Raw genomic sequence first — 27,813 nt, forward strand, 5'->3', positions numbered from 1 at the left:
CATCGAAACTTTATAAAAATATTCATAACAAAATATGAAACATAATTAATTTGATAAAATAATTTGAATAGAAAACACAATATAAATTACACATCTCATTATTAATATAAAAGAATGTTTTATATGTGTGTGTGTGTTAAATATTAAAAAAGCTATTAAAAACATGACTGTGTTGATGCCAAAGGATTTAAACCCTTAACCTTTATTACTATCAAACATGTGCTCTACCAACTAATCTAACTCATTTCTTATTAACATTTAATAGTTTTTTTATACTAATATTAAAACATGTACTATATATACATATATACATACAAATATTATATATGGGGTGGGGGTGGGGTGGGGGCAGCTCCCCTCCCCCCCACCCCTTGGCTCCGTCTCTGCCTGCAACAATGAAAAAACAAGTAGAAAGAGGTAAAAAAAAAAAACAGTGAAAATGGTCTGGAAATGTGCAGGGGAATATATATATATATAACAATATTTCCGACCACTTTGGTTGGTGGTCGGAAACAAAAAACGAGTTTAAAATGTGAACGACACTTTCCGACCACCAAGAATTGGAGGTCGAAATTTCCGACCACAGAATACCTTCGCCGGAAAAATTTAAAAATGTCGTTTTTTTCGACCGTTTTTTGTGGTGGTCGGAAATTCGTTATTTTCCAGCAATGAGTACTCTCGATCAAAAGCTTTCATCTGCATCAGATCGTCATTAATGTTCTGAGACTCAAGCTCCCTTTTGATAGCCTTCAGCAAAGCTAGCATCCCCAAAGAGATCCGATTCCCACTATATATATGCATGTTGTCCACATGCTCGATCGCCACTATCCCCTCATGGAAAATGTAATCCGGCTTGTTTCTTTGACCTATTGACACCAACTCGGTCTTTTAGGGGGACCGAGGTATTAAGAACCCACTTATCATGCCAAAAAAAAAATTATTTGTTACTAGTATTTGCCCCGTGCGATGCACGGACAAAAATTTATAGGTATTGTTATAATACTTAATATTTTTAAAAGTTTAATTATGTTATTATTATGTTAATTTTAAAGTTTATTGGTACTTGTATTATTATTTGAATTTGAAATAACTAATTTAATTATATATCAATGTGTAACTATAATGAACATATTATTGTGTGTATACTGGATAATAGAACTCATATAGATATGTATATTGTTAAATGAATGTGTTCTGAAATTAAAATGATACTTTAATATTGCTATAATAAATCTATTGTGTGTATAAAATTGTTGGTTTTAGGACATTGGGTAGTCAATGGCTGGCTAACATTATTCTTAATATGTATTTTGTATTGATGAATATTGCGTGTGAATTGTGAAAATTCCCTCCCCCCCTTTTCCCATATATGACGGGGTCTATTTATATACATTTTGAGCATAGAGCCCTATTAGGAATAAGAACCACAGATTGTCTCATATTGGGAGTTACTGTTACATTAGGAATAATAAACTCTAGTTCTACTACATTAGGAATAATGAGGTCATTTCTTATTACATTATGAGTAATAAGCTCAATCCTTATTAAATTTCTAACTTGCTTCGTAGTGTGTATCCTTCTTGGACTTTCTTGATCCAATTACTTTTTTGGGCGGGTCTGTGTAGCCTAAGCCTAATACCATTCAATGGATCGTTATGCTGTGAAACCGTGTGCATCATGCAAGGTGCATACGAATTGGATTCATAATTTCTATACTATAGATTCTGAGATTCATAGTTTCTATATTATAACTTCATAATTTTTATACTATAGATTCATAATTACTATACTATAGATTCATAATTTCTATACTATAGATTCATAATTTCTATAATGTAGATTCATAAAATCTATACTGTAGAGTCATAATTTCTAAACCGTAGATTCATAATTTCTATACAGTAGATTCATAATTTCTATACTGCAGATTCATAATTTCTGTACCGTAGATTCATAATTTCTGTACTATAGATCAATGTTGCAAAAATCACGACTAGGCGCTAGGCGCCGCCCGGCCGCGGACGATTCGACCGGAATCGGCCTCCTCCGCGGCCGGGAGGCTAGGCGGCGATTAATCGGCCGAACCTGGCACCTAACCTGCGTTTTTTTTTTTTTTTTTGAAAAGTGTAGAAAGTTCGATAAGGCATAACTTTTGACTCGATTGTCCGTTTTGGTCTTCTAATTTCTCCAAAAAAAAATGCTTCTTCTGTTCTTAATTTTAATTTTTTATGTATTTAGATGGTTTTAACAATATTCAAAACGATTTTACAACCACTTATGTAAATAATTTGGAAGAAAAAACTAGAGGAACCTTATGTTTTATTAGTGAATTTCATAATTTTTAATTTTAATTTTTTTAAAAAAAAAAAAAAACAAAAAACAAAAAAAAATCGGCCTAGCGAGCGCCTAACGTTTTTTGAAACCTTGCTGTAGATTCATAATTTCTAAACTGTATAGTTATCAAATTATGAACATATAGTTCTGTGATTTGTGAATACAGAGTTCAACAATTGAGAATATGAACATCGAAAATTATGAACATAGAGTTTTGTAATTGTGAATATAGAGTTCAATAATTATGAATATGAAGTTCAAAAATTATGAATATATAGCTTTATAATTATGAGGGAAAATCAACGATTTGGTCCCTCAATTGTTAGCGAAATATCAATGTAGTCCCTTAATCGCGTAATCATCGATTTAGTCCCTGGAAATAACTGTTTTTAGTTGATTTAGCCCCTCCGGTCGTAGCCCGTCCAAAATCCGGCGATAGCTCCGATTTTCCATGGGTAATTTAGTCATTTTGCTTTTTAGTCTTCTTCCATTGTTCTCTTTAGTTTCTTTAGTCTTCTTCTTCTTCAACTAAACTCCTCAAACACTCGGATTCAGAGGGCTTTCGTTTTCTCTGCTGAATTCATCGTCTGTTTCTTTCCAGGCATCAACACTTTTAGTAGAGCATGGAGAGCAGCCTGCCCTTATACTTGAATGGGCCAGGTGAAATTCGTCGAGCCTTCAATGGAGTTTCGGTTTCTCTGCTGAATTCATCATCTGTTTCTTTCCAGATATCAGCACTTCTGTAATACCAGGGAGAGTAGCCTAAGGCTCTACTACTTGACTTGGCCAATGAAATCCTTAGAGACTTTTGTGCAGGACTTCCATTTTCAGTGCCAAAATCGCATTCGTTTCCTTTGTTTGACTTCACTAGAGAAATTCTCTTTAACTTTGAAGAGGGACTAGTGCTTGTACAATCAAATTCAAACACATTTTCTTTTAAATCAGCATCTTTTGGTCCCGGTTGACATGATTGCATCACCATATCTATAGCTTCCTGGTTCTCAACCTACATCAACAAAATACTAAAAAGTTCAAAAGATTACTGCTACCTGTGATAGTGTGATATCATAATTTTTATTTTTATTTTTGAAAAAAAAAAAGATTGGCTTGTTAATTCTACCAACCTTGTCCCAAAGTCCATCTGAAGCTAAACCAAGATATTGCATATCTGCAGTAAGGTACATTCTCTTTGTGTCAGGCTCGGCCACTACCCAGTCCTTCAAATGAGCATCTCCAATGCTTCTGGAAACCGAGAGTATACCATGAACTCTCCAAGTTCCTCGGTGAACCTCAACGTAGCCTCCCTATACCAGAAGCTCAAAGAAGTTGTGATCAGCAAACACTGCTCTCCTACATGTTATTAGTTCAAAGAACAATTTTGATGCAAGAAAAGAGGTACCTTATCCTTGATCCTTCTCCGCTCATCCTCTTGTCCAGCTCTATGATCTCTCGTAAGGACTTCAGCTACTCCACTCCTACAAAGAACTGCTCTGCAGTCCCCTAAATTGGAAACTATGACCTCCGATCCTCTCCTTCAATCAAAGCAGCGACGCAGCAAGCACCCAGACTAAAGAAACTAAAGAGAACAATGTAAGAAGAAGACTAAAAAGCGAAATTACTAAATTACCCATGGAAAATCGGAGCTATCGCCGGATTTTGAACGGGCTACGGCCGGAGGGGCTAAATCAACTACAAACAGTTATTTCTAGGGACTAAATCGATGATTACACGATTAAGGGACTACATTGATATTTCGCTAACAATTGAGGGACCAAATCGTTGATTTTCCCTAATTATGAACATATAGTTCAGTAATTATGAACATAAAACAGTGTGCACAATGCATGGTGCACACGGTTGCACAACATAATTTGCCGTCATCCATCAAAAATCAAATGGGATAACATATACATAAAATATAATTAAAATGATACTTCAGTATTACTATAATAAAATTATGATCTGTTTGGAAATTTGGAAAATATTTTTTCGAAAATGACTCATTTTTCAGAAAGTATTTTAATTCTCTGGTGTTTGACTAAAGGTTAAGAAATTTCATTTTTTCTGTTTGGTTCATTTTCCTGAAAATGAACATCATAATAATAATAATAATAATAATAATAATAATAATAATAATAATAATAATAATAATAATAATAATAATAATAATAATATGTAGTGCTAGTGGTGTCATAGTGGTGGTGGTTGTGCGGTAGTAGTGGTGGTGTTATGGTGATGGTGATGGTGATATTGTGGTTGTTTTGTTGTGTGGTGCTGGTGATTGTGGTGGTTTGGTGGTGTTAATTGGAGCGTTATGTTGTGCATCCGTATGCACCATGCATGTTGCATACGGATGCAAAAACGACGTCGTTTTGGCGTCTAACTTAAAAAAAAAAAAAAAAAAAAAAAAATCAGAATTGCATAACTGCACATCCATAATTTCACTACACATCAATAATTTCATAACTATACTTCCAGAATTGCATAACTACACTTCTAGAATTGCATAACTACACTTCCAGAATTGCATAACTATAATTCTAGAATTGCATAACTACACATCCATAACTTCATAACTACACATCCAGAATTGCATAACTACACTTCCAGAATTTCATAACTAAAAAATCCAAAATGAATGAACTAAAAATAAATAACATAATGTTGTTGCTGGGAATTGAAACTGATTTTTTTTTAAGTAGGGCGCATGTTTTATGCAAAACGACGTCGTTTTTGCATCCGTATGCACCATGCAGGGTGCATACGGATGCACAGCATAATTTGCCGTGTTAATCATAATAATCTGAAAACTAACTTTAAAAAAAAAAGAAAAAAAAAAAGGAAGAAAGATAGAAAATAAAGAATCTTAAAAATATCTTCGAACTAAAAAATTAGAAAGATATTTTTTACCAAATTGAACATTTTTTTCACGAGTTAATTCCATTTTTGGTCCTAGATTTCTGGGTGACAGTCCACTTTTAGTCCTTTTTTTTTTTTATCAAAATATCATCTTTTGGTCATAGTATTATTGCAACATGACCAATTTTGATCCTCTATCAACAAAGTGTGTTGACTCGTTATATATTTTATGTTTATTTTTTGAAAAAAAAATTATAATTGAAGAGTGAAATGCTATTGTATTTACCACAACTAGTATTTTCACTCGTGCGATGCACAGAATGAATTTGTTGTAATATATTAAGAATATTTAGATCGATATATAATTATTTAAATTGGAACATCAAATATTATATAGTGCAATTGAAGATATGGTTTGGATCGTTTATGTATTTTGATGTTACCATTGCTTGAATTTGAGCAAATAATTGCTCCAATTAATAGCTAATGTTTAGATGTACGTATGCAGTGCTGTAACTTTAGAGATTTTGTTTATCATTGTTTAGTATTTTTATAAATTAGGCAATGTGCTCATTCTCTATCAACTCAGTTATAAGAATGAATTGTTATCCTAATTCATTTGTATGAAAGCTATATTTTTTGTCTAGATATATAGCAATTTTTTCATTTAAAAAAAAAAACATAATATCACCGACTGTATTTACACATTATTGAAACCTCTCTGTTGATGACATTGGTAGTAACAACACAATCTTGTCCATCTTCGTCTAGAGCTAACAGCTTCAGTCTATCAGGATGGGTGAGTCGGGTGAAAATATATAATGTAGAATATCAGTCAATTATTAGTGATCCTTTTACATTTTCAGTAAATTAGTAATATCATATTCATCTTCAGCTAATTATTCTTTTTTATTTTTAGTGAATTAGAATATCAAGTGCAATGATATTTTTAGCTAATTTTCGTTCCATTTTCAATTGATGATCTAGAATATTATTATTGAAATATTTCCGTTCCATTGTTAATTTACTTTTACTTTAAAATATGCATTTATTATTGATGATGTAGAATGTTATTATTGAAATATTTCTGTCCAATTTTTAATTTTCGTTCCATTTTAATTAAAATACAATGATCTGACCATTTCTTTTTTTATTTTATTTAATTATGGATCATTTTTTATTTGCAGTCAATTATTAATATTCATTTTCTTTTAGATTTTCAGTCAATTAGTAATATCATATTCATTTTCATCCAATTATTCTTTTTTATTTTCAGTTAATTAGTCAATTAGAATTCATATGTAGTTGTTAGGAATATATTGTAAATTTTGATGATCCGAATGTATTTTTGAAAAATCAAGTAGTCCCCATTTTTATTCTATTTGAGTCAGTTTAAGTCTACGGAGTATGGTGCACCCATATCATGCAATCCATGTACAAGTCTGGAAGATCATAATTTATTTGAAAAAGTTAAGCGAGATTATAGCTTAACACAATTATGATGCGGATAAGTCACCAAGAACCATGCTAGAGGAGTTGGAAGAAACGCGTGTGAGCTATGCCAAATGATTTTAAGTTCGAATATCAAGTGAAGCATTTTTACCTTACTTGGGAGACTAGCTCCACTGTATGGGAGAATAACCTCCCCCGTATGGGAGACTAGCTAAAGTGTAGTGGAGACTAGCGTAAAGTTTAGTGGAGACTAGCTAGCAAGGAAACTAGCTAAGCTTGGAGACTAGCAAGGAAACTAGCTAAGCTTGGAGACTAGCTGGGAGACTAACCAAAGTGAATGCACAAGTCTCACAAGAGCCATGCACCAGATGGAGAAACACACCAAGTATGGTGGACCAAGCTTAAAATCGAAACAGAGCATCTCACCATGAACAACTATGAAGTTTTTACAGAGGTTCCAAATCTCACAAGAGCCATGCACCAGATGGAGAAACACACCAAGTATGGTGGACCAAGCTTAAAATCGAAACAGAGCATCTCACCATGAACAACTATGAAGTTTTTACAGAGGTTCCAGTATATTATTTTACAAGGATCATGAAGGAGAAAATATCTTATATATTTTCATCTGAACATCAAGTTTTTACGGTGGAACCAGAGACGCTCGAAGAAGGCTGATTCGCGGAGAAATTGTTTTATACTCAAGCAAGAATCAGCAGATAAATTATTTGATCAACTTGACATGTCAGAGCATTTATGAAGAACAAGAAATATCAAGCTTGCCGCGCCGAACTTATTCAAATTTTGGAGGCTACAAAATTCAAGACACGGCAACGGGCAAATTATTCAAATCATCTGACAAGAGGAGAAATGACATCTACCTAATATTTCAGATCAAGTTGACAATATCTTTTGATCAACTACAATTCAAAATGGACGATCGAGAACGAATGTTGATCAACGGGCAAATAGCTTTCATTGGCTATAAATTGTCCAAGCAGACTTGAAGACAAGCAGCGACTTAACCCGATTGAGCGATTTACAAATTAAGTACGGCTAAGACATACAAGCAAGAGATATAAGCAATATTTCAAATTAGCCGAAAAGGGGGAAACAGAGCTTCATAGAAATTACATTCAAGTCTGAGTGAGAGAAAAATTTTATCTCTTTGTAGATTTCTCTACTGAGTGTAGAAAGAGGGCGGAGTAACTAGAGAGAGTGAAAAACCCTGGTTGAGTGTAGCTTTGTGCGTAGCACTCATTGTGAAGGGTAGAGTAACAAGAGGAGCTTGTGAAAACCCTGTGAGAGTGTAGCTTTGTGCGTAGCACTCGTGGTCAAGGGCAGAGTAACAAGAGGAGCTTGTGAAAACCCTGTGAGGACGTAGCTTTGTGCGTAGTTCTCGTGGTGTAGGAGTACAGCTTGGTGCGAAGTACTCGGGAAGGCGGAGTAACAAGAGGAGCTTGCGAAAAACCTTGGTGGAGTGTAGCTTTGTGCGAAACACTCGGAGAAGTGTCGGTGGACACTTATTCACTATTGTATCTGGGTGATCGAAGAATAGTGAATTTCCTCCTTGAAGTGAAAGGAGAAGAGTGGACTAGGAGGATTACACCACCTCTGAACCACTATAAATCTCTCTCTCTATTTACTTACTGCTCATATATTTTGTGCATGCTTATTCTAACTGTGAACTAACCCGATTACTATTTATCGCATATCTTTATCTGTCTGGGTTTGATAGTTCACACGTTTGCATGCAAGTCAAAATTTACGTACATCATCTTTGAACCATATCAAGTGTTTCTAACGTGTTGCATGTTTAGAATCTCTCTTTGAGCACCGCACCACTTAAGCATAACACTTTACCGCTACCTATCCCGCTGCACACTCTAAGTTGTTTATCTTTTTGATGCTTGTTACTTAGAGTTGAAATTACCAAAGTGTTATTTGCCTTGTGTGTTTTCGAAGAAAGTTGAAAAAGTTAGAGAAGTCTATTCACCCCCCCTCTAGACTTCTCGCCACCCTTTCGGGACCAACAAGTGGTATCAGAGCAGTTGTCTATTTGAGTCATTTCTTGACTGCTAGATAGATCTCGAAACTTCAAGATGAAGAGAGATATGGTTCTTGCTCAAAATTTGTTTTTCTCACTTGATAAATTTGATGATTGGAAAATACGTATGCAGGTGCACTTATCTGCTTTAAATGACGAAATGTGGGAAGTCATCACAAATGATCCTATCCAAATTATGGAAGTTAACACTGCCGCCGCACTAACTCCAAATGCTCCACGATATATTCCAAAGCCAAAAATGGAGTGGACAAAGGAAGATAGAGGGCGAAATAATTTGGACAACATTGCCAAAGATATTTTGTTCAAAACGATCGATGACACCATATTCCCAAAGATTCGAAAGTGCACCACAGCGAAAGAAATATGGGATACTTGCATTAGTATCGGAGAAGGCGATGAACAAGAAAAGGATAACAAACTAACCATTGCCATGAAGAGGTTCGAAGATTTCAAAATACTACCGAACGAAAGCATCACCGACATGGAAGCTCGATTGAACAAAATCCTTGGAGAAATCACGGATCTGGGAAAGACCATTACCCAAAATGAAATATCGCTCAAAGTGTAACGCGGACTACCTACAAATTGGGATATGAAGGTGACCGCAATGCGCGATCATAGAGATCTAAGGACATTATCTACGGATAAACTCTTTAGTGATCTTAAGGCGTATGAGTTCGAAATGAAGACACGAGTCGAAGAAGAACGTGATGAACGAACATCCGCATTGATGGCCGAACAACCTTCAACATCAAGGTCAGTAGTAAATAAAGATTTTTTATCTGACGAACAATTTTCCTTATTTGTTAGGAAATTCAAGAAGTTCATGCGAAAGAACAAAGGATCACCACAAGGAAATTCTTTTCGAGAGAATAGAAGATCAAGAAGAGAATCGGTCGAAGATAACACAAATATGTGTTACAATTGTAGAAAGCCTAGACATTTTATGGCCGAATGCCCACACCCCAAGGCGGACAAAAATCTGAATACTTCTCCACAGATGGAATACAAATCCAAAGAGAAGAAATTCAAAAAGGGCAAACGAAAGGCACTAATAAGTGATCCGCTAGAAGCAAGTGAATCCGAAGAATCATCTAGCGACGAGAGTGATTCATCACAAGAAGATACGGCGCTACTATGTTTAGTAAGCAAGACATTCGAACATGAGGAAGCTATATGGCGCGTGAAATCGACGAAGAGGTATCTTCTAGCTCGTTTAGTTCTTTCAGTTCAGTTGACACTTCTTTCCAGACTCAAGATCATTTCAAAGTCTTATGGAAGATTGTCAAAAAGTCATGGCCACTCATACTCAAATCAAAGAGCGCAATAATACGTTAATTCTTGAAAAGGAAGAAATGTCACAAAAATTGCAAAATGCTCTAAATGAAATGAGTAATTTGAAAGCCGAAAATGTTCGACTTCAAGAAGAGTGCAAAGCTAGAGAGGTTCGAGAACATAACCTTCGGGAAGTAATCGCATCATTTACAAATTCATCCAAAATAATGAATAAAATGGTAAACATGCAAAAATCCGCTGGAGATAAAGCCGGACTAGGCTACGATCCATCATGTTCTCAAACCCCTGTGAAACTGACTAATTCTACTACTACTTTAATTAATAAAGTACCAGTGGTAAAATTTGTGAAAAGTCAGTATAGCACAATGAGACAAGGAATTGGTAATCAAATAAATGCCCAGAAAAATGTTGCAAGGCCGAATCAAAAATCTAATATCTCGAATAGGCAACAAAATCTTAAAAGGCAAAAATTTGTATCTCCAAAGAGAGCCAACGAGTCTAGTGCAATAAAACCTCAGAGGAATATGGGAAGAATTCCGAGAATTGGGGCTGGGAGATTATATTCCTCAGAACAAGATTGGTTGCTTGAAGACAAACCATGGACCAAGTCCAGATTTGCTCTTTTTCATAGGATCAAGCAACTATTTGCTTCTCAACCCGCACCAAAGCATTATTCGCAAGTGCGTTATGATTATAGATTCTTTAATGGTTACAAATCACCTACTCTTGGATCAGTGGGATCTAGGTGGATTTGGATGCCAAAAATTACTAACATAAAAGGACCCAAACAAGTATGGGTACCTAAAAATAATTAATCTTTTTTGCAGGAATTTGGTATTTCGATAGCGGTTGCTCTCGACATATGACCGGCAATAAAGCTAGTCTAGTTGAGTTCAAAAGTATCAAAGGACCAAAGTAGTGTTTGGTGGAAACGATCAATATGGAATGACAAAAGGAACTGGCGCAATTGTGAAAAATGGTCTACGAATTGATGACGTATCTTATGTCGAAGGATTAAAATTTAACTTGTTTAGTACAAGTCAATTTTGCGACAAAGGATATCTCGTAGAATTTTACAAAGGCAAATGTCAAGTCAAAGACGAATCCACGAATGAAGTCGTACTCGCCGGATCAAGAAAGAAAAACATGTACACATGGACAATATTCATCAAGAAAAAGGATGAAGTCTTATCAAAGTTGCCAGAGCTATTGAAGCTACTGCAAGTCGAAAAAGACATGAAGATTGCAACAATACGAACCGATCGAGGAACAGAGTGATTCAATCTTATTGCAATTCACAAGGAATCTTACATCAATTATCTGCCGCACGAACGCCGCAACAAAATGGTGTAGCTGAAAGAAGAAATCGAACACTCAAGGAAGCTGCACGAGTCATGATATCAGCCGCCGGTCTACCAAAAAGATTTTGGGTAGAAGCAATTAACACGGCGTGCTATACTCAAAATCGCAGTCTAATCCACAAGTCTCATAACAAAACACCATATGAATTATGGAAAGGAGAAAACCCAATCTCACCTATTTTCATACATTTGGTTGTAAATGTTTTGTACTTGTTAATGGAAAGTCTAAATTAAAGACTTTTGATGAGCAAGCGGACGAAGGAATATTCTTGGGATATTCATCTACCAGCAAGGCATATAGAATATTCAACAAATCAACCATGGTGGTAGAAGAATCGATTCACGTTGTGTTCGATGAAAATCACGACAGTAATGACAAAAATAGTGAAGGTAATCGTGATTTAATTATTTCTAACAATATATTGGAAGATAATGTGTTGCAGGAAGTAGAAGAATCAAGTGATATGGGTGTTCACTAAATTGAGGCAATATCCAATGTGATACCCGAGATATCACGTACAACCGAAATTGCACCCGGAATTCAAGAAGAAGAAATTCCAGTAGATGAACAAGAAGCTGTACCCGTCAACAATTCGCAACAAATGGATTCGCACCAAGTGACTTTGCAACAAGAAGGAAACTCTGAGAATCCAACAAGTTTTCAACCGAATCGAAAATGGCTAAGAAGCCACACACATGACTTAGTCATTGGAGATCCGAGGGACGGAGTAAAAACGCGATCATCTACTAGGAATCTACAACAAGATGCAATGTTCTCATGCTTTCTATCACAACTGGAGCCAAAAGAAATTGATGAAGCTTTAGCCGATCCAAGTTGGATAGATGCCATGCAAGAGGAATTATATCAATTCAAGCGCAACGACGTATGGAAACTTGTTCCAAGACCAACGCACCAAAATGTAATTGGCACTAAATGGGTCTTTAGGAACAAAGTAAACGAAGACGGCGTCATTGTTAGGAATAAAGCAAGATTAGTTGCGAAGGGGTATTCACAAGAAGAAGGCATTGATTTTGATGAGACATTCGCCCCCGTCGCACGACTCGAAGCAATCCGGATATTCCTAGCATACGCAGCGCACAATAATTTCATCGTATATCAAATGGACGTAAAGAGCGCATTTCTTAATGGCTTACTTGAAGAAGAAGTTTACGTCGAACAACCACCCGGTTTTGAGGTAAAAGACGTTGGTGATCAAGTCTACAAATTAAAGAAGGCATTGTATGGGTTAAAACAAGCTCCGCGAGCTTGGTACGACACCTTGTCAATGTTCTTAATTAGTTGTGGATTCACCAAAGGTCTAGTCGATAAAACCCTCTTTAGAATTCAAGAAAATAATCACATTTTATTAGTACAAATTTATGTTGATGATATTATTTTTGGAAGTACTGATAAATCTTTATGTGAGAAATTTTCTAACCTCATGCAGAACAGGTTCGAGATGAGTATGATGGGAGAATTAAATTACTTTTTGGGACTACAAGTCAAGCAACTTGAAGAAGGAATTTTCATAAATCAAGCCAAGTACACAAGAGATCTTATCAAGAAATTTGGCATAGATGGAAAATCCTCAGTCAAAATTCCCATGAGTACATCTCAAAAATTGGATAAAGATGATGAAGGAAAAGACGTCGATCAAACGATGTATCGAGGAATGATTGGATCGTTACTATATCTAACCGCAAGCAGACCGGACATATCCTACTCGGTTGGCGTATGCGCAAGATTCCAATCAAAGCCTAAAGAAAGTCATCTGATTGCAACCAAGAAGATAATTCGATATCTCAAAGGAACAATCAATGTGGGATTATGGTATCCCAAAGAAGGAGATTTTACACTAACTGGTTATTCAGATGCAGATTTTGCAGGATGTAAAATAGACCGAAAAAGTACCTCAGGGACATGCCAGTTCTTAGGGGGAAGATTGGTCTCTTGGTTCAGCAAAAAGCAAAACTCCATAGCTACGAGCACTGCCGAAGCCGCATATATTGCAGCTGGGAGTTGTTGTGCACAAATCTTGTGGATGAAGCAACAATTATTGGACTATGGGATTAAGTGCGAAAATGTTAGCATTTTATGCGATAATACTAGTGCAATCGCTATAACCCAAAATCCGGTGCTTCATCGCGGACCAAGCATATCGACGTTCGACATCATTTTATCCGAGACCACGTCGAAAAGAAAGATTTGAAAATCGATCATGTTCCTACAGAAAATCAAATTGCCGACATTCTCACAAAGCCGTTGTGTGAATCTCATTTTGCAACTCTAAGGCATGAAATGGGAATGATCGAAATGAGCTAAGCAATTTCTAAACTCTTTATTTTTGATTCGCACTGTGCATGTTGCATGTAACTTATGTGACCTACGTGCTTAATTTAATTTTGTATGTACGTGTGATATATGTTTATTTGTGTACATGTTTTCGTAAAATTTATATGTGCCTAAATGTGCTATAATTTTATCTTACGAAATTTGCGTACATGTGTTTGTAATTTATTTATATGATACGTATGTTTATTTTGTCACGTTTTAGTATAGGTGTTCCATATAATTTGTTTGCTAAATGTGTTTAATCAATTTGAGCTTAGTATGCAATTAAGGGGGAACAAATCTTTGTTGGGTCAGTTAATTTTATAGACAAAGCATATATTTAGGGGGAATATAGCTATTTGCATGTCTATTTGGGTTTATATGTAAGGGGGTATTTTCTGATGAATGCTTGCCCAATTTGGAAAATCAAAAGTCAAAAAGGTTAGGCCCAATTTTAGAAAGTCAAAAGGTTTAAATGTTTTGGGAACTTGAAGCTCTTTTCAGATATTAGGTATCTGTCTGTCCAATATTTCTTTTCAGATTTCATTTTAGAAAATATATCAGCTTTATTGAAATATGAAATCGAGATGATAATATTTATCTGGAATATATTTATTGCTCTAACAGATTATTTTTGAGATTTTTTTTTATCTGATTTGCTCCAGGTTGGCGGTTATTTGAAGCACAATTTTTTGCGCCATGTTCTCACAAATAGAGTATATAAATCTGAGCTGGCAAATTTAAATCATGTGGAAGGTCGAATTTATCCTCAAAGAGATCAATACTCTCTCTCCATCCACTAGAGGGCAAAGAAGTAATTTCACTAAGGATTTCCCTCAATTCTAACGGGCAGAAGAGAGAAACCCAAAGTGAAACCACTTCTTCTTCTCCAACTCTCGCCGGCCGGAAAAATTGAAGGAAGAAGAGTCCAAATCCTCCAAAGCTTCTACACCCATCCTAAATCTTCTACACAAAAATCTTCTACACACAAAAACCCATCACCCAAACCCAAAATCTTACCCAAATATCCTCTCAATCCAAATACCCATTCTCCTTACCCATTTTCGGACTTCACTGCCGAAATAGCCCAAAAATTCCTAAACTCAAGTTCTACTCAATGGAGGTTGATCGAGTGGAGATGGAGACAACTACTACCGGAGGAACAAGGAAGTCTAGCCGTGTGCTCAGTGGAATGATTCTTGATGTCACTGATTTCAACAAACAAGTGGAGGACAAATCTATTGGGGTAAAAATTATCAACTCTCTTGAATTTTGTGGGTTGTTAAATTTTTGCACTTTTAGATATGTTGGATTTTATAAAGATGAGGTGACCGAATTATATATGAATGCTAGAGTGGAAAATGGCTCAATTATTTCTATGATCAAAGGAGTTGATGTAGAAATAAAAATCGATGATTTTCGGAGATTTTTCAATCTTGTTGAAACAAATTTGCGGGTAGAAAATCATGTATTTGATGTTAATGCCACTTGGGCCGAGATTCGCGATGCAAACGCACCGCTAAATCTGAGGATTAATGGAAACAAAAAGGATTTAAAGAAGGACTACGGGTTATTGTTGGATATTGTGCATAAATGTGTAGAGTCCCGGTATCATTGCCGTGACAAGTTGTCGGGGGATAAATTGTTGATTATGGATATTATCTTGAACAATGTTTGTGTGGATTGGGGTGCTTTTATGTTTGGGAGGTTGTGTGAGTCTTTGAAGAAGGCGAAACCTTTGGTAGATGGATGGTTTCAACAGGAGATTGGTTACGGGTTTGCAATTGGTGAAATTTTAAGGACTAAAAATGTTACCCTTTCCAAAGCCAAACACATCACAAACCATAGCTATCTCTTTTGGCCACCCAACTCAAATGAACCAAAAAATCCAACCTTGCCCACAAACCTACCAAAACCCACCCAAAAAAGGAAATTGCCTAACCCTTTCCAAGACCTTAAACAGTTTATCCGAGAACCAAGCCATGAAGGATCAAACACCCATGCCGTCCGATCCAACGAAGAGCAATCAAGCCACCCAATCTCAAGACCCTTAACCATTCAAAACCCGAACCCATTTATCCTTGAAAGTCACGGGTTAGTTGAGGAAAATAGAGTGGAAGTTGATGTTGTTGTGAGTGACATAGTTGAAGTTGGAAGTGATGATGAGATATCAACAATTGGGGCGGATAGTGCACTTTTGGAGGAATTTAAACGTGCACTTGATTGGAGAAATTGGAGATTGGGAGAGCACAACAAGTTGGCCGAGACAATTGGGCCACAAACTTTGGAAATGGAAGAACTTGTTTTGAGTTGGCTAGGTACTCGTGATCTTGCCCGAGCCACCCGGCTATCCGTTATTAATTCTTGTTTTGTGACCAAGCTTGCAAAGAAGAAGAGGACCGAAAAGAGTGTCATGGTTGAAGCCGCATCCGAAGTGCCAATAGGTGAATTTGATCCTAATGAAATTCGCCGGGCAACGATTGCATCTTTGGAGGATAGCCGAAGGGGACCCGGAGAGGGATCTTTGGCACGGTTTGATGATGTAGGGCTCCCGGAGATTGATCCGTATCCTGCCACTGTTGGGGATGAAAATTTAAGTTATGAATCTTGTTTTCCACATCCCGCAACGGAGGTTACAGAGTCTATTCATGGTGATGTGAGTGCACCAAGTCAACAAATTTCTTTAAATTTGGATGAAGCACGGAACTTGCCTACTTTGCCAACAACTTGTGAGTTCTACGATCAAGATCACCCAAGGAACCGAAATACATTGTTGATTTGCTACAATAATGAGGAAGCCGAACCCAATCTTGCCGAAACCATGATCACAACACCGCAAGATGATTTTTCTCATCCATTGCCGATTCATACACCACCCGTGCAAAGTGAACCAATGTTCAATACTCAATCCTTACGGGAAGAAATTGTTAAGGATGTCAAGGAAATTCTTCAAGAGTCTACGGGAGGATTAAACACCAAGGTGGATACAATGGATAACAAGCTTGATGGCTACCACAAGGACATGGTGGACCGTGTTGTGCAATTGTTCAATAGGCAAGGCCTATTGAAAAATGAAATTGATTCGGCCAAGGAAGAATTGAAAAATGAAGTGATCAAATTGTTTGTTGAAATGGGAAAGTTTGGGTCCGAAACAACTTCAATGCTCAAACTTTTGGAGCAACAAGTGAATGGTCTTCTACAACAATCACGCATCAACTTGGATCTTCTCGAAGGAGTTCATGACAAGCAAAATTCTTCCTCGGAGAGCTTTCAAAAGTTCATTAATGTTGCCGAAAAGGGGGAAGGATTAGCACGTCATTTTGTGCCTCAAGCCTATGCACAGCCGAGAGCTCCAAGAGGACCATTAGTGGAGCTTGTTCGACCATCAATAACACCAAGAGGTCGAAGTGGACAAGGCCGTGTGAGCATGCTAGATTATCGTAGAAGCACTTGTCCTAGCTCAAGCTCAACCCCTCATGATGTGTTGCCACAATCCACGCCAATTGCACCTATGCCGAAGCCAATTGCCACGAGGATACAAAAATTGCAAGAGCTTCAAACGGAGTTCGGACATCGAAGTGAGCAAATGAGTGATGGCCGATCATTTGATGAGTGCATTACTTGGCACGAAGCCGGCGTGTTGAGAGGAGAAAATATAAGAGAAGCCTACGGCTACTACATCATTGGACAAGTGACTGCCCCGTACCAAAACAAGAGCTACGAAGATGACTTCAAGAAGCTACAGGCATACATCAATGCAAAATTGAGAGGGAGGTAAAAATTCGATTGACAAATTCAAATTTTTTGTGTATAATTTGTTTTAGCTAGCACATTATCTCTTAATATTATATCTATGTTAAGCTAAAATGAGTTGAAAATGCATGACAACTTTTGGTACCATACTTATCTAGTGTGTCTTAGTAATTTTTATTTATTTGTGTTTAGTATGTCACAAGATTTTAATTTGGACTTAGAATTAATGTAACACGTATAAAAATGAGGATATAAAATTTAGGGGGAAGAAAAAAAATTCAAGCTAAAAGGAAAAAAAAAAAAAAAAAAAAAAAAACTCCCCACGATCAAAGTCGCATATATATGTTTAGGATGTCCAAATTTTAAAAATCTCTAAGTCACAATTTTTTGTTAAACCCGTCAATTGGCTAGTCGAAATAAAAGCAATTAAAAAGAAATTATTTTTCAAAATTGACAAAGCCAAAATGACTTGGGTATAAGTTTCGGCATCATCAAAAAGGGAGAAATTGTTAGGAATATATTGTAAATTTTGATGAGCCGAATGTATTTTTGAAAAACATTTTTATTCTATTTAAGTCAGTTTATGTCTACGGAGTATGGTGCACCCATATCATGCAACCCATGTACAAGTCTGGAAGATCATAATTTATTGACACAAGTGTCAAATAGGCTCATCTACTACTGCGAAGTGCTCAATTTTCACCACAAACTAAATTAAGTGTCAAATAAGTCCATTTACGAGTTAAATTTGTTCAATTGACTTTTTTTACAGGTTAATAACAGGTTACCTATTTAATTATTAAAATAAATAAAATAAAATAATTAAAAAAAAAAAAGAATACAGCCACCGGCTGTCCGACTGTATTCTTTTATATATATATATATATATATATATATATATATATATATATATATATATATATATATATATATATATATATATATATATATATATATATATATATATATATATATATATATATATATATAATTTTTAAATTATTTTGAAATTATTTTTTTAATAATTGAATTGGTAACCTGCAAAAAAAAAAAAAAAAATCAATTATCTGCAAAAAAAGTTAATTGAACAAATTTAGTAAGTAAATGTCGTTAATTAGCCTTTAATTTAGTTCATGGTCAAAATTGAGCACTTGAAAATAGTACATGGGCCTATTTGACACTTCTCCCTAATTTATTTGAAGAAGTTAAGCAGGATTATAGCTTAACACAATTATGATGCGGATAAGTGACTAAGAACCATGCTAGAGAGTTGGAAGAAACGCGTGTGAGCTATGCCAAATGATCTTAAGTTTGAATGTCAAGTGAAGCATTTTTACCTTGCTTGGGAGACTAGCTCCACCATATGGGAGACTAGCTAACACCGTATGGGAGACAAGCTAAAGTGTAGTGGAGACTAGCTGGGAGACTAACCAAAGAGAATGCACAAGTCTCACAAGAGCCATGCACCAGATGGAGAAACACACCAAGTATGTTGGACCAAGCTTAAAATCGAAACAGAGCATCTCACCATGAACAACTATGAAGTTTTTACAGAGGTTCCAGTATATTATTTTACAAGGATCATGAAGGAGAAAATATCTGATATATTTTCATCTTAACGTCAAGTTTTTACGGTGGAACCGGAGACGCTCGAAGAAGGCTGATTCGCGGAGAAATTGTTTTATACTCAAGCAAGAATCAGCAGATAAATTATTTGATCAACTTGACATGTCAGAGCATTTATGAAGAAAAAGAAATATCAAGCTTGCCGCGCCGAACTTATTCAAATTTTGGAGGCTACAAAATTCAAGACACGGCAACGGACAAATTATTCAAATCATCTGACAAAAGGAGAAATGACATCTACCTAATATTTCAGATCAAGTTGACAATATCTTTTGATCAACTACAATTCAAAATGGACGATCGAGATCGAAAGTTGATCAACGGGCAAATAGCTTTCATTGGCTATAAATTGTCCAAGCAGACTTGAAGACAAGCAGCGACTTAACCCCGATTAAGCGATTTACAAATTAAGTACGGCTAAGACATACAAGCAAGAGATATAAGCAATATTTCAAATTAGCTGAAAAGGGAGAAACAGAGCTTCATAGAAATTAAGCTTCATTCAAGTCTGAGTGAGAGAAAAATTTTATCTCTTTGTAGATTTCTCTACTGAGTGTAGAAAGAGGGCGAAGTAACTAGAGAGAGTGAAAAACCCTGGTTGAGTGTAGCTTTGTGCGTAGCACTCATTGTGAAGGGCAGAGTAACAAGAGGAGCTTGTGAAAACCCTGTGAGAGTGTAGCTTTGTGCGTAGCACTCGTGGTGAAGGGCAGAGTAACAAGAGGAGCTTGTGAAAACCCTGTGAGGACGTAGCTTTGTGCGTAGTTCTCGTGGTGTAGGAGTACAGCTTGGTGCGAAGTACTCGGGAAAGCGGAGTAACAAGAGGAGCTTGCGAAAAACCTTGGTGGAGTGTAGCTTTGTGCGAAGCACTCGGAGAAGTGTCAGTGGACACTTATTCACTATTGTATCTGGGTGATCGAAGAATAGTGAATTTCCTCCTTGAAGTGAAAGGAGAAGAGTGGACTAGGAGGATTACACCACCTCTGAACCACTATAAATCTCTCTCTCTATTTACTTACTGGTCATATATTTTGTGCATGCTTATTCTAACTGTGAACTAACCCGATTACGATTTATCGCATATCTTTATCTGTCTGGGTTTGATAGTTCCCACGTTTACATGCAAGTCAAAATTTACGTACATCATCTTTGAACCATATCAAGTGTTTCTAACGTGTTGCATGTGTATAATCTCTCTTTGAGCACCGCACCACTTAAGCATAACACTTTACCACTACCTATTCCGCTGCACACTCTAAGTTGTTTATCTTGTTGATGCTTGTTACTTAGAGTTGAAATTACCAAAGTGTTATTTGCAGGTGAATGAAAAGGGAGGTCACCAACACTATAATACTAAATTCCAGATTTAGAGATTGCAATGTAAGTTTATACCTACTTAAATTATCTTTTATATATTGTTTTGATAATGGTTTGCCACTTAGTACTTAAATTATCTTTGATACTTCTACGATTTTTGGATAGCGAAAAATTTTAATATGTCCTTGCAAGTGAACGAGTCAATTGTTGTAGTTTAGCGTGTAAAGCAATGATCGATCCCACATGAAATTGATACAACGCAATTTATAAACTTGAAATTAAAACAATTTAACTTAACAATTTAATGTGCTAAAAACAAATAACAAAGACTAGTATCAACTCAAATGCAATGTAATTGAATCAAAATTCAGGAAAATAAACAGAAAAATTACCAAATACCAGAATATCAAATTAACAATCAAATTGGAAAAGCCTGGAACATGAACTTTTAACGATTGCTTCATACCTGTTTACAACTTCACAACTAACATCAGCTCAAAGTGGACAAACACAATACTTAAAGGCTTTAAAATTACCAACTAAACATCATAATTAATTGCAGTAATCCATTCTCCAAATAGCAACACATCATACAATGCAACCAAATTAATAATAAATTAAGAATTAGAGAAGAAACCAGGATGTTGCTATTGAGATAAGTTGCTAGGGAAATTCTGAGCTGCTTCGTTGGAATACTTAATCACCGCCCCCGAAAAGGACAAATTGAATTCCGCCAAAGGGAATTTGTTGCCGAACAAATTAATTACAGCAACTATCGTAGGAAACTTGCACAGCCGAAAACATTGTCGACCGGAAGAAAATAGCTGTCGAAAAACCAAACCCAATCATACCGACCGGAATTACTCCTGGGTGAATTGATGATTCTTCTTCTTCAGAATCGCCCTCTTCTATACTACTCAGGCTTCAACCGCTCAGGTTAATATTGTCCTATTGTATTACAAATAAGAATTTTAATATAGAATTATAGTACGAATAGAAAAGGAAAGAATATATTCTATTAGGAATTGTATTAAAATAGAAATTTTAATGTAGAATTATAGTACGAATAAGAAAGTAGAAAACAATATATTAAAATTTGAGGATTTTGGGCGGGAAGTTAAAGTTTAGGATTTTGTTTTTATATATAGTATAGATTTCAATGATTTTTTTTTTTTATAGAAGACCAAAATTGATCATGTCACAATAACACTAGGACAAAAAAGAAATGTTTTGATAAAAAATGACTAAAAGTGAACTGCCACATATAGATGTAGGACCAAAAATGAAATTAACTTTTTTTTTCATTGACCAAAATAATTTTTTTTTTTTACTTCATTTTTCTTGAATACTTAAATATTGAAAAGAGTAAATACCAAAAATGGTCCCTCGACTATAGCTAAATTCACAAATTGGTCCTCAACTTTCAATTTCAACCAATGAAGTCCTTAACTTTGCAATTTTGACACGATTTGGTCCTCCATCTATTTAACCATTTGTTGACCGTGATCGATGATCTCCAGAAGAACCTTCAACTCTCGTCGGAGTACGTGGAGGCCTCCAGGATGACGTTGCACCAGTTCAGAAACACGTCGTCTTCTTCGCTATGGTACAAACTCAACTACATTGAATCCAAAGGGAGGATGAAGAAAGGCGACCGGATTTGGTAGATTGCTTTCGGCAGTGGATTCAAATGTAACAGTGCGGTCTGGAAATGCAACTAGAACCTTAAAAACTCGACGATGGACCATGAAATTACATATATATCCTCAAAAATCACAATCAACAAACAGTCAAATAGACAGAGGACCAAATTGTGTTAAAATTGCAAAGTTAAGGACTTAATTGGTTGAAATTGAAAGTCGAGGACCAATTTGTGAATTTAGCTATAGTCGAGGGACCATTTTGGGTATTTACTCTATTGAAAAATCCAAAAATAACTTTACTAGATTTTCAAACCGACGTGTGAAAAATGAAATTAAAACATAGCTCACATACAAGGGTCATTATATCGTGGACCGCAGTCAAAACGGCGCCGTTTCTTTAAGTAAAGAAACGGTGCGCCATTATTGTTAACGGAGCGTGCATTTTTTTGTATGTTAATTACCAACTGACACTACAGTGTATCTAAACTGACACTACATGTATTTAAATCGATATTGCCTCACGTATTATTTTTATATTATCAAATGAAACTGCAGTTATATCAAAATGATACTGTAGTTGTGGTGAAATGAAACTGCTGTGTATATAAAATGAAACTGAATAACATTTCACATATTTGAGTGTATATTGTACAATGAAGCTGTAATTATATCAAAATGATCATGTAATTGTGTTTTAATAAAACTATAGTGTATATAAAATAAAATTAATAACATTTTCACATATTTGAGTCTATAAATATCGAATGAAACTGTAGCTATATCGAAATAAGACTGTAGTTGTGTTGAACTGAAACTGCAGTATATACAAAATGAAACTGAATAATAAAGTTACTTTTTACGGAATGATGCAAAACAAATATCATATTAAACAAAACGACGTCGTTTTGATGCGTGATGTATACGCGCTGCACGATATAATTTGCCCACATACAATTTGCCTTGGAATCGGAATCGGTAGATATGATTTGGCCCAATGGCTTTATTTGAGGCCCAAATGATATTAGCTTTTTCCAGAATACTGAAAACGATTGCGGGGATAATCCAAAGCAGGCAAGTTTCGAGGCAGTTAGAAGCGTTTTTTCTGTCAAAAGAGGAACTTATCGTTCCCTGTCTCCGAGATTACAAGTCTCATCTACCACCATTAACCCACCGCGGGAGGGAGGCACCACTCCACACCAGCATAATAATCTCTCGATTTTTCCACAGCGTGATTTCGTCGAACAAGTAGCAGGGGTGGGAGAGAGAGAGAGAGAGAGAGCGCGCTCTTTAATCAAAACCCTAATTCTCAGCAATACAGACGTGGAGGAATGGGGGATATGGCTGATAAACTGGCGTATTTTAAAGCGATCACTGGGGTTGAAGACACCGAGTTGTGCACGGAGATCCTGTCCGCCCATGGCTGGGATCTCGAACTAGCGATTTCCTCTTTCATCTCCGAGAACAATCGTTCCGAAGCGGCGACCAGCTCTGAAGCACCCATCGACAACTCAACTTCGTCCAACGCGGGTATGAATCAAGACCACCGAGAAACGGGGCTGCTCGTTGCCGGCGATGGTGGGCCCCCTGGTCTGGCTTGGAAACTCATTACACTGCCATTCTCTATAATTTCTGGTAGTCTAGGTTTGGTTTCGGGCGCAATTGGGCTTGGAGTGTGGGCAGCAAGTGGCGTTCTTTCGTTTTCTTTGGGCATGATCGGCTTCAATTCTGGACGCAACGGCCACGCTTCCGCCCCGTTGGTTTCTGTATCAGCGTCGGCGCAGGAAGCCATGGCTTTTGTCGAGGGTTTCGAGAGGGAGTTTGGAAGCATAAGGCCTAATTTCGTCACGGAGGGTTTTATGGACGCTTTGCAGAGATCTAGGCATGCGTATAAGCTCTTGTTTGTTTACTTACATTCCCCTGACCATCCGGATACGCCGATTTTCTGTGAGAGAACGCTGTGTAATGATGCCTTGATTGCATTTGTCAATGAGAATTTCGTGTCCTGGGGTGGGAGCATCAGAGCAAGTGAGGGATTCAAGATGAGTAACAGCTTGAAGGCTTCAAGGTTTCCATTCTGTGCTGTGGTGATGGCTGCAACGAACCAGAGGATCGCTCTGCTTCAGCAGGTATAAATAAATCTTATGGCCCCTTAGAACTAGTACACTTCAATAATTTTCAGTAAACATTTTTTTTTACCTGGATGCTTCAGAGTTTGGAATTTAACGTTTTGCTTTTCTGGTTAGTAATCAGCTTGTTAATCTAATTGATTATTAGTTTTGTTGGTTTAATGCGGAATGATAATCGTATTCGCTGTGTGGTTGCAAAATATATTCTGAATGCTCCTGAAATTTAAAGATGGGGAAAACTATTTTTCTGGTACAGGAACTACTTAGTATGTAATAGATATTAATACCTTTCCTCTTGTCTTGCATATTGTAGTAGATATTTGGAAATTTTGGTTGCCTGTTTGGTTATTTTAACCTCTTGTTCTCTGCTGTTGTGTTTGGGGTTAAGACACTATTTTCAATTCTCTCACTCTCTGTTAGTATGTTTTAGGGCTAAAGTTTGAATGCAGATTTGGGCGTTCTCGTCACTCAAGCTTTTCTCTTTATTTTCTTGAAATAGTTATGCTAAATATTATGTTTTCTTGTGGTGGTAATCTAGACTTGGAAGTTTGACATAGTTTGTTTTGCCAATGAGGTGGAATTAATTCTTGATATAAACTTTTAACCTTGTCGAGATTATCCAGTTAATATTTGTCAATATAGTACTGAAACTACACTAGTCTTTTTAGAGTTTCCAATGCTACTCTTTTCTAGTTCTGGCCTTCTGGGAACATTGATGATTTAATACAAAATTTATAACTAGAAGAATACTTTGTTTACCTGATTATATTTTTCTTTTCCTTATTTTTATGGCCCTAAATAATTTTCCATTTTCTATATTGCATTCACTCAATGCGAAATTGTTCTGAAGAAGGAAAATGATTTACTTGTAAAAGATTTATGCTTAGGAAAGAAAATATAAAAATCATACAAGCCTGAAATAACCCTTTCTTTCCCTAAGATCAAAACCTAGCCTTTTCCTGGTCCACCATCCATAAAATCAGCCACCTTTACCTCAACATAGTACCAGCTTCACCGTAGTGCCATTGCCCCTCCCAGCTGTCACCACATTGCTAGTGAGCAAGCTCCTTTTTTTTAAAATAATAATAATAATAATAATAATAATAATAATAATAATAAAGAATCCAAATACATAGTCATGTTGGTGTTTCTGGTGATTAGAGGGGGGGGGGGGGGGGTATTGGGAGGTAGAGGTTGGAGGAGGTGTATTATTTTTAGGGAAGATAATGGATTAGTGGATAATGGAGATCCATCTGGGAATCATTTTGCTGCTCCCATTATATACCTACAGGTGTCAACTCTTTTCCATCCTTAAATAGTTCTCCAAACATTTTGGTCTGATGAACAGCAAAAAGAAAAAGATGTGATCTGCCAACTATATATCACAAACAGTTTTTTCCTTCTGTTTACCACTGTCCTTTCTGATTGTTGGCTTGTTTCATTGACATCTCTGCTAGATTGCTATCAGCATAATTAATCAGATTTATGGGTTGTTATTGAACACCAATTCTATAGGTTGAGGGACCAAGATCTCCTGAAGAGTTGCTCACAGTACTACAAAGAGTGCTAGAAGAAAGTGCTCCTGTGCTCATTTCAGCTAGGCTTGAAGCAGAAGAAAGAAGAACTAATATTCGTCTGAGGGAGGAGCAGGATGCAGCTTACCGTGCTGCACTTGAAGCTGATCAGGTAAGGACCATTTGTAATTTGGTTGTTCTTCTTGGTCACAGTTTCAATACTTGCTTTCTGTTAAGCATGCTTCTTATCCTGTTCTATACAAATTGGATGTTTTGTCCATGCTTATTAACAGTTTTCCTATTGTTCAAAATTGTACTCCTATATTGTGTTGATTTATAACAAATGTTACTATTTAAAAATTAAAACACACAGAGACATATATTTATGTAATAAGTTTGCCCTCTTATTCAAAATTTTGGATCTGCCCCTGCTGTGCTTTAGGCTAGGGAGCGCCAAAGACAGGAAGAGCAGTTGCGGCTAGCAAGAGAAGCTGCTGAAGCTGAGCGGAAAAGGAAGGAGGATGAAGAAGCACGTGAAAGAGCAGCACATGAGGCTGCTGAGAGAGAAGCTGCCTTAGCTAAATTGCGGGAGGAGAAGGCTCGGTCACTCGGTCCTGAACCAGAGAAGGGTCCTGATGTTACTCAAGTAATCTCTTTGGTCTTGATTTGTTTTCTTGAGTCATATAGCTATTTCTATGGTATTAAATGTCACCCTAAAAAAGAAAGAAAAGAAAACTGAATCACCCACTGCATAACAAAGGCCATTTTGATATTCAGAATACTTTTTTGGACTAATACTGATTCTTTATATTATGTTATGCAATTTTGTGTGACAAAGGTTACTTGCTTGCATGAGGCTTATTTCTCCTTTTTAAAACTTGTTTATGTGAATCTGATGAATATGTTATGTGGTTGGATTGTGGTCAGGTTTTGGTACGTTTTCCTACTGGAGAGCGGGAGGGAAGGAGGTTCCAAAGTACTGCAACAATACAATCTCTTTATGATTACATTGATTCATTGGGAAGCTTAGAAGTTAATAGCTACAAGCTTGTTTCCAACTTCCCTCGCACAGTGTATGGGTCGGATAAGGTAGAAATGTCGCTGAAAGAAGCAGGATTGCATCCCCAAGCCAGCCTTTTCATCGAATTGAATTCATGAGCAGGAGAGTAGTGTGATGGCTGGCTCCAAAATCAATTACTTACTTTTAATAGGAAATTTTTAGTTGTGTTGTTATGATTCCAGTTGAGCAAATGATTCAGTGGGAGGGTTGTTGGTTGTCTCTATGTTGTTTCCAATGTTAGATATTATTATTATTATATTTGAGCTAAAGAAAATTAGGTTCAAATAAATTCACTTTCCCGTACACTAAGAATTTGGTTAGTTTCATCATGGATCCCATCCAGCAGTGTATAAATGTGAGGATTGTTCTATTTTTATTTTTTATACTAAGCAGACTCAATTTGAACCCGCCCAGTGTTGTGTTGTGCAGGCTCTCCTAAATGGGGCTTCGGGAGTTGATATACTCAATTCAGGTTATCACGTTGTTAGTTTGGTAAATAGCTGTTATCTGATTGAGTTAATGAGTTTGATTAGTTGATTGTGGAAAGATGTTTGGTAAATTAGTTGTTACAAAAAGTTAATTAATAAACATGTTTAGATTAGTTGGAAATATGTAAAATAACTTTCTCAAAAAAGTTGTTGTGACCAACTTTTTGAAGTATAGCATTTTGAAGTAATTGTTACAAAAAGTTAATTAATAAGCAATTATATTGAATGTTTAATTAAGTTAAAGTGTCAAACAACTAATACTAGTTAAATAAGTTACAATTGATTGATAAGTTAATTACGTTATCAAACATGTTAACATTTATTGAGGATTTGAATGCTTAGATATATAACTTGAATTAAATCTGGCAATTTGTGTATACGGGTCCATTAACGGGTCGACACGATAAGGTTAAATACGGACACGACACGTTATGGTTAACGGGTTCAAATTTTTAACACGAACACGATTTGTTAACGGGTTGACACGATAGACACGTTTTGTTAACAGGTTTCAAGTCGTGTCGACACGATATGACACGAAACCTGTTTAAACCCGCTATTTCTATTAATATATTTTAAAAAACTAA

At 36.2% G+C, this 27,813-nt stretch overlaps 1 protein-coding gene and 1 pseudogene across 1 annotated transcript; one reads left to right on the forward strand and one right to left on the reverse strand.

Moving 5' to 3' along the window:
- Positions 1-2,871: 2,871 nt before the first annotated feature.
- Positions 2,872-14,764, reverse strand: LOC109193911 (annotated as a pseudogene).
- An 8,328-nt stretch (positions 14,765-23,092) lies between these two features.
- Positions 23,093-27,145, forward strand: LOC109146499 (plant UBX domain-containing protein 10). The gene is made up of 4 exons (XM_019294155.1): positions 23,093-24,164; positions 25,680-25,850; positions 26,121-26,324; positions 26,606-27,145. The coding sequence occupies exons 1-4, from the start codon at positions 23,367-23,369 to the stop codon at positions 26,834-26,836; spliced, it is 1,404 nt and encodes a 467-aa protein (XP_019149700.1). The 5' UTR covers positions 23,093-23,366; the 3' UTR covers positions 26,837-27,145.
- Positions 27,146-27,813: the final 668 nt, after the last annotated feature.

The sequence above is a fragment of the Ipomoea nil genome, unplaced genomic scaffold, assembly GCF_001879475.1.
Source record: "Ipomoea nil cultivar Tokyo-kokei standard unplaced genomic scaffold, Asagao_1.1 scaffold1932, whole genome shotgun sequence".
NCBI classification, from domain to species: Eukaryota; Viridiplantae; Streptophyta; class Magnoliopsida; order Solanales; family Convolvulaceae; genus Ipomoea; species Ipomoea nil.

Excerpts from the sequence above, each read along its gene's own strand:
- LOC109146499 (XM_019294155.1), top strand. The coding sequence starts at position 23,367 with ATGGGGGATATGGCTGATAAACTGGCGTATTTTAAAGCGATCACTGGG. Across the intron at positions 24,165-25,679 it reads GGATCGCTCTGCTTCAGCAG|GTTGAGGGACCAAGATCTCC; the intron begins GTATAAATAAAT and ends CCAATTCTATAG. Across the intron at positions 26,325-26,605 it reads AGGGTCCTGATGTTACTCAA|GTTTTGGTACGTTTTCCTAC; the intron begins GTAATCTCTTTG and ends GATTGTGGTCAG.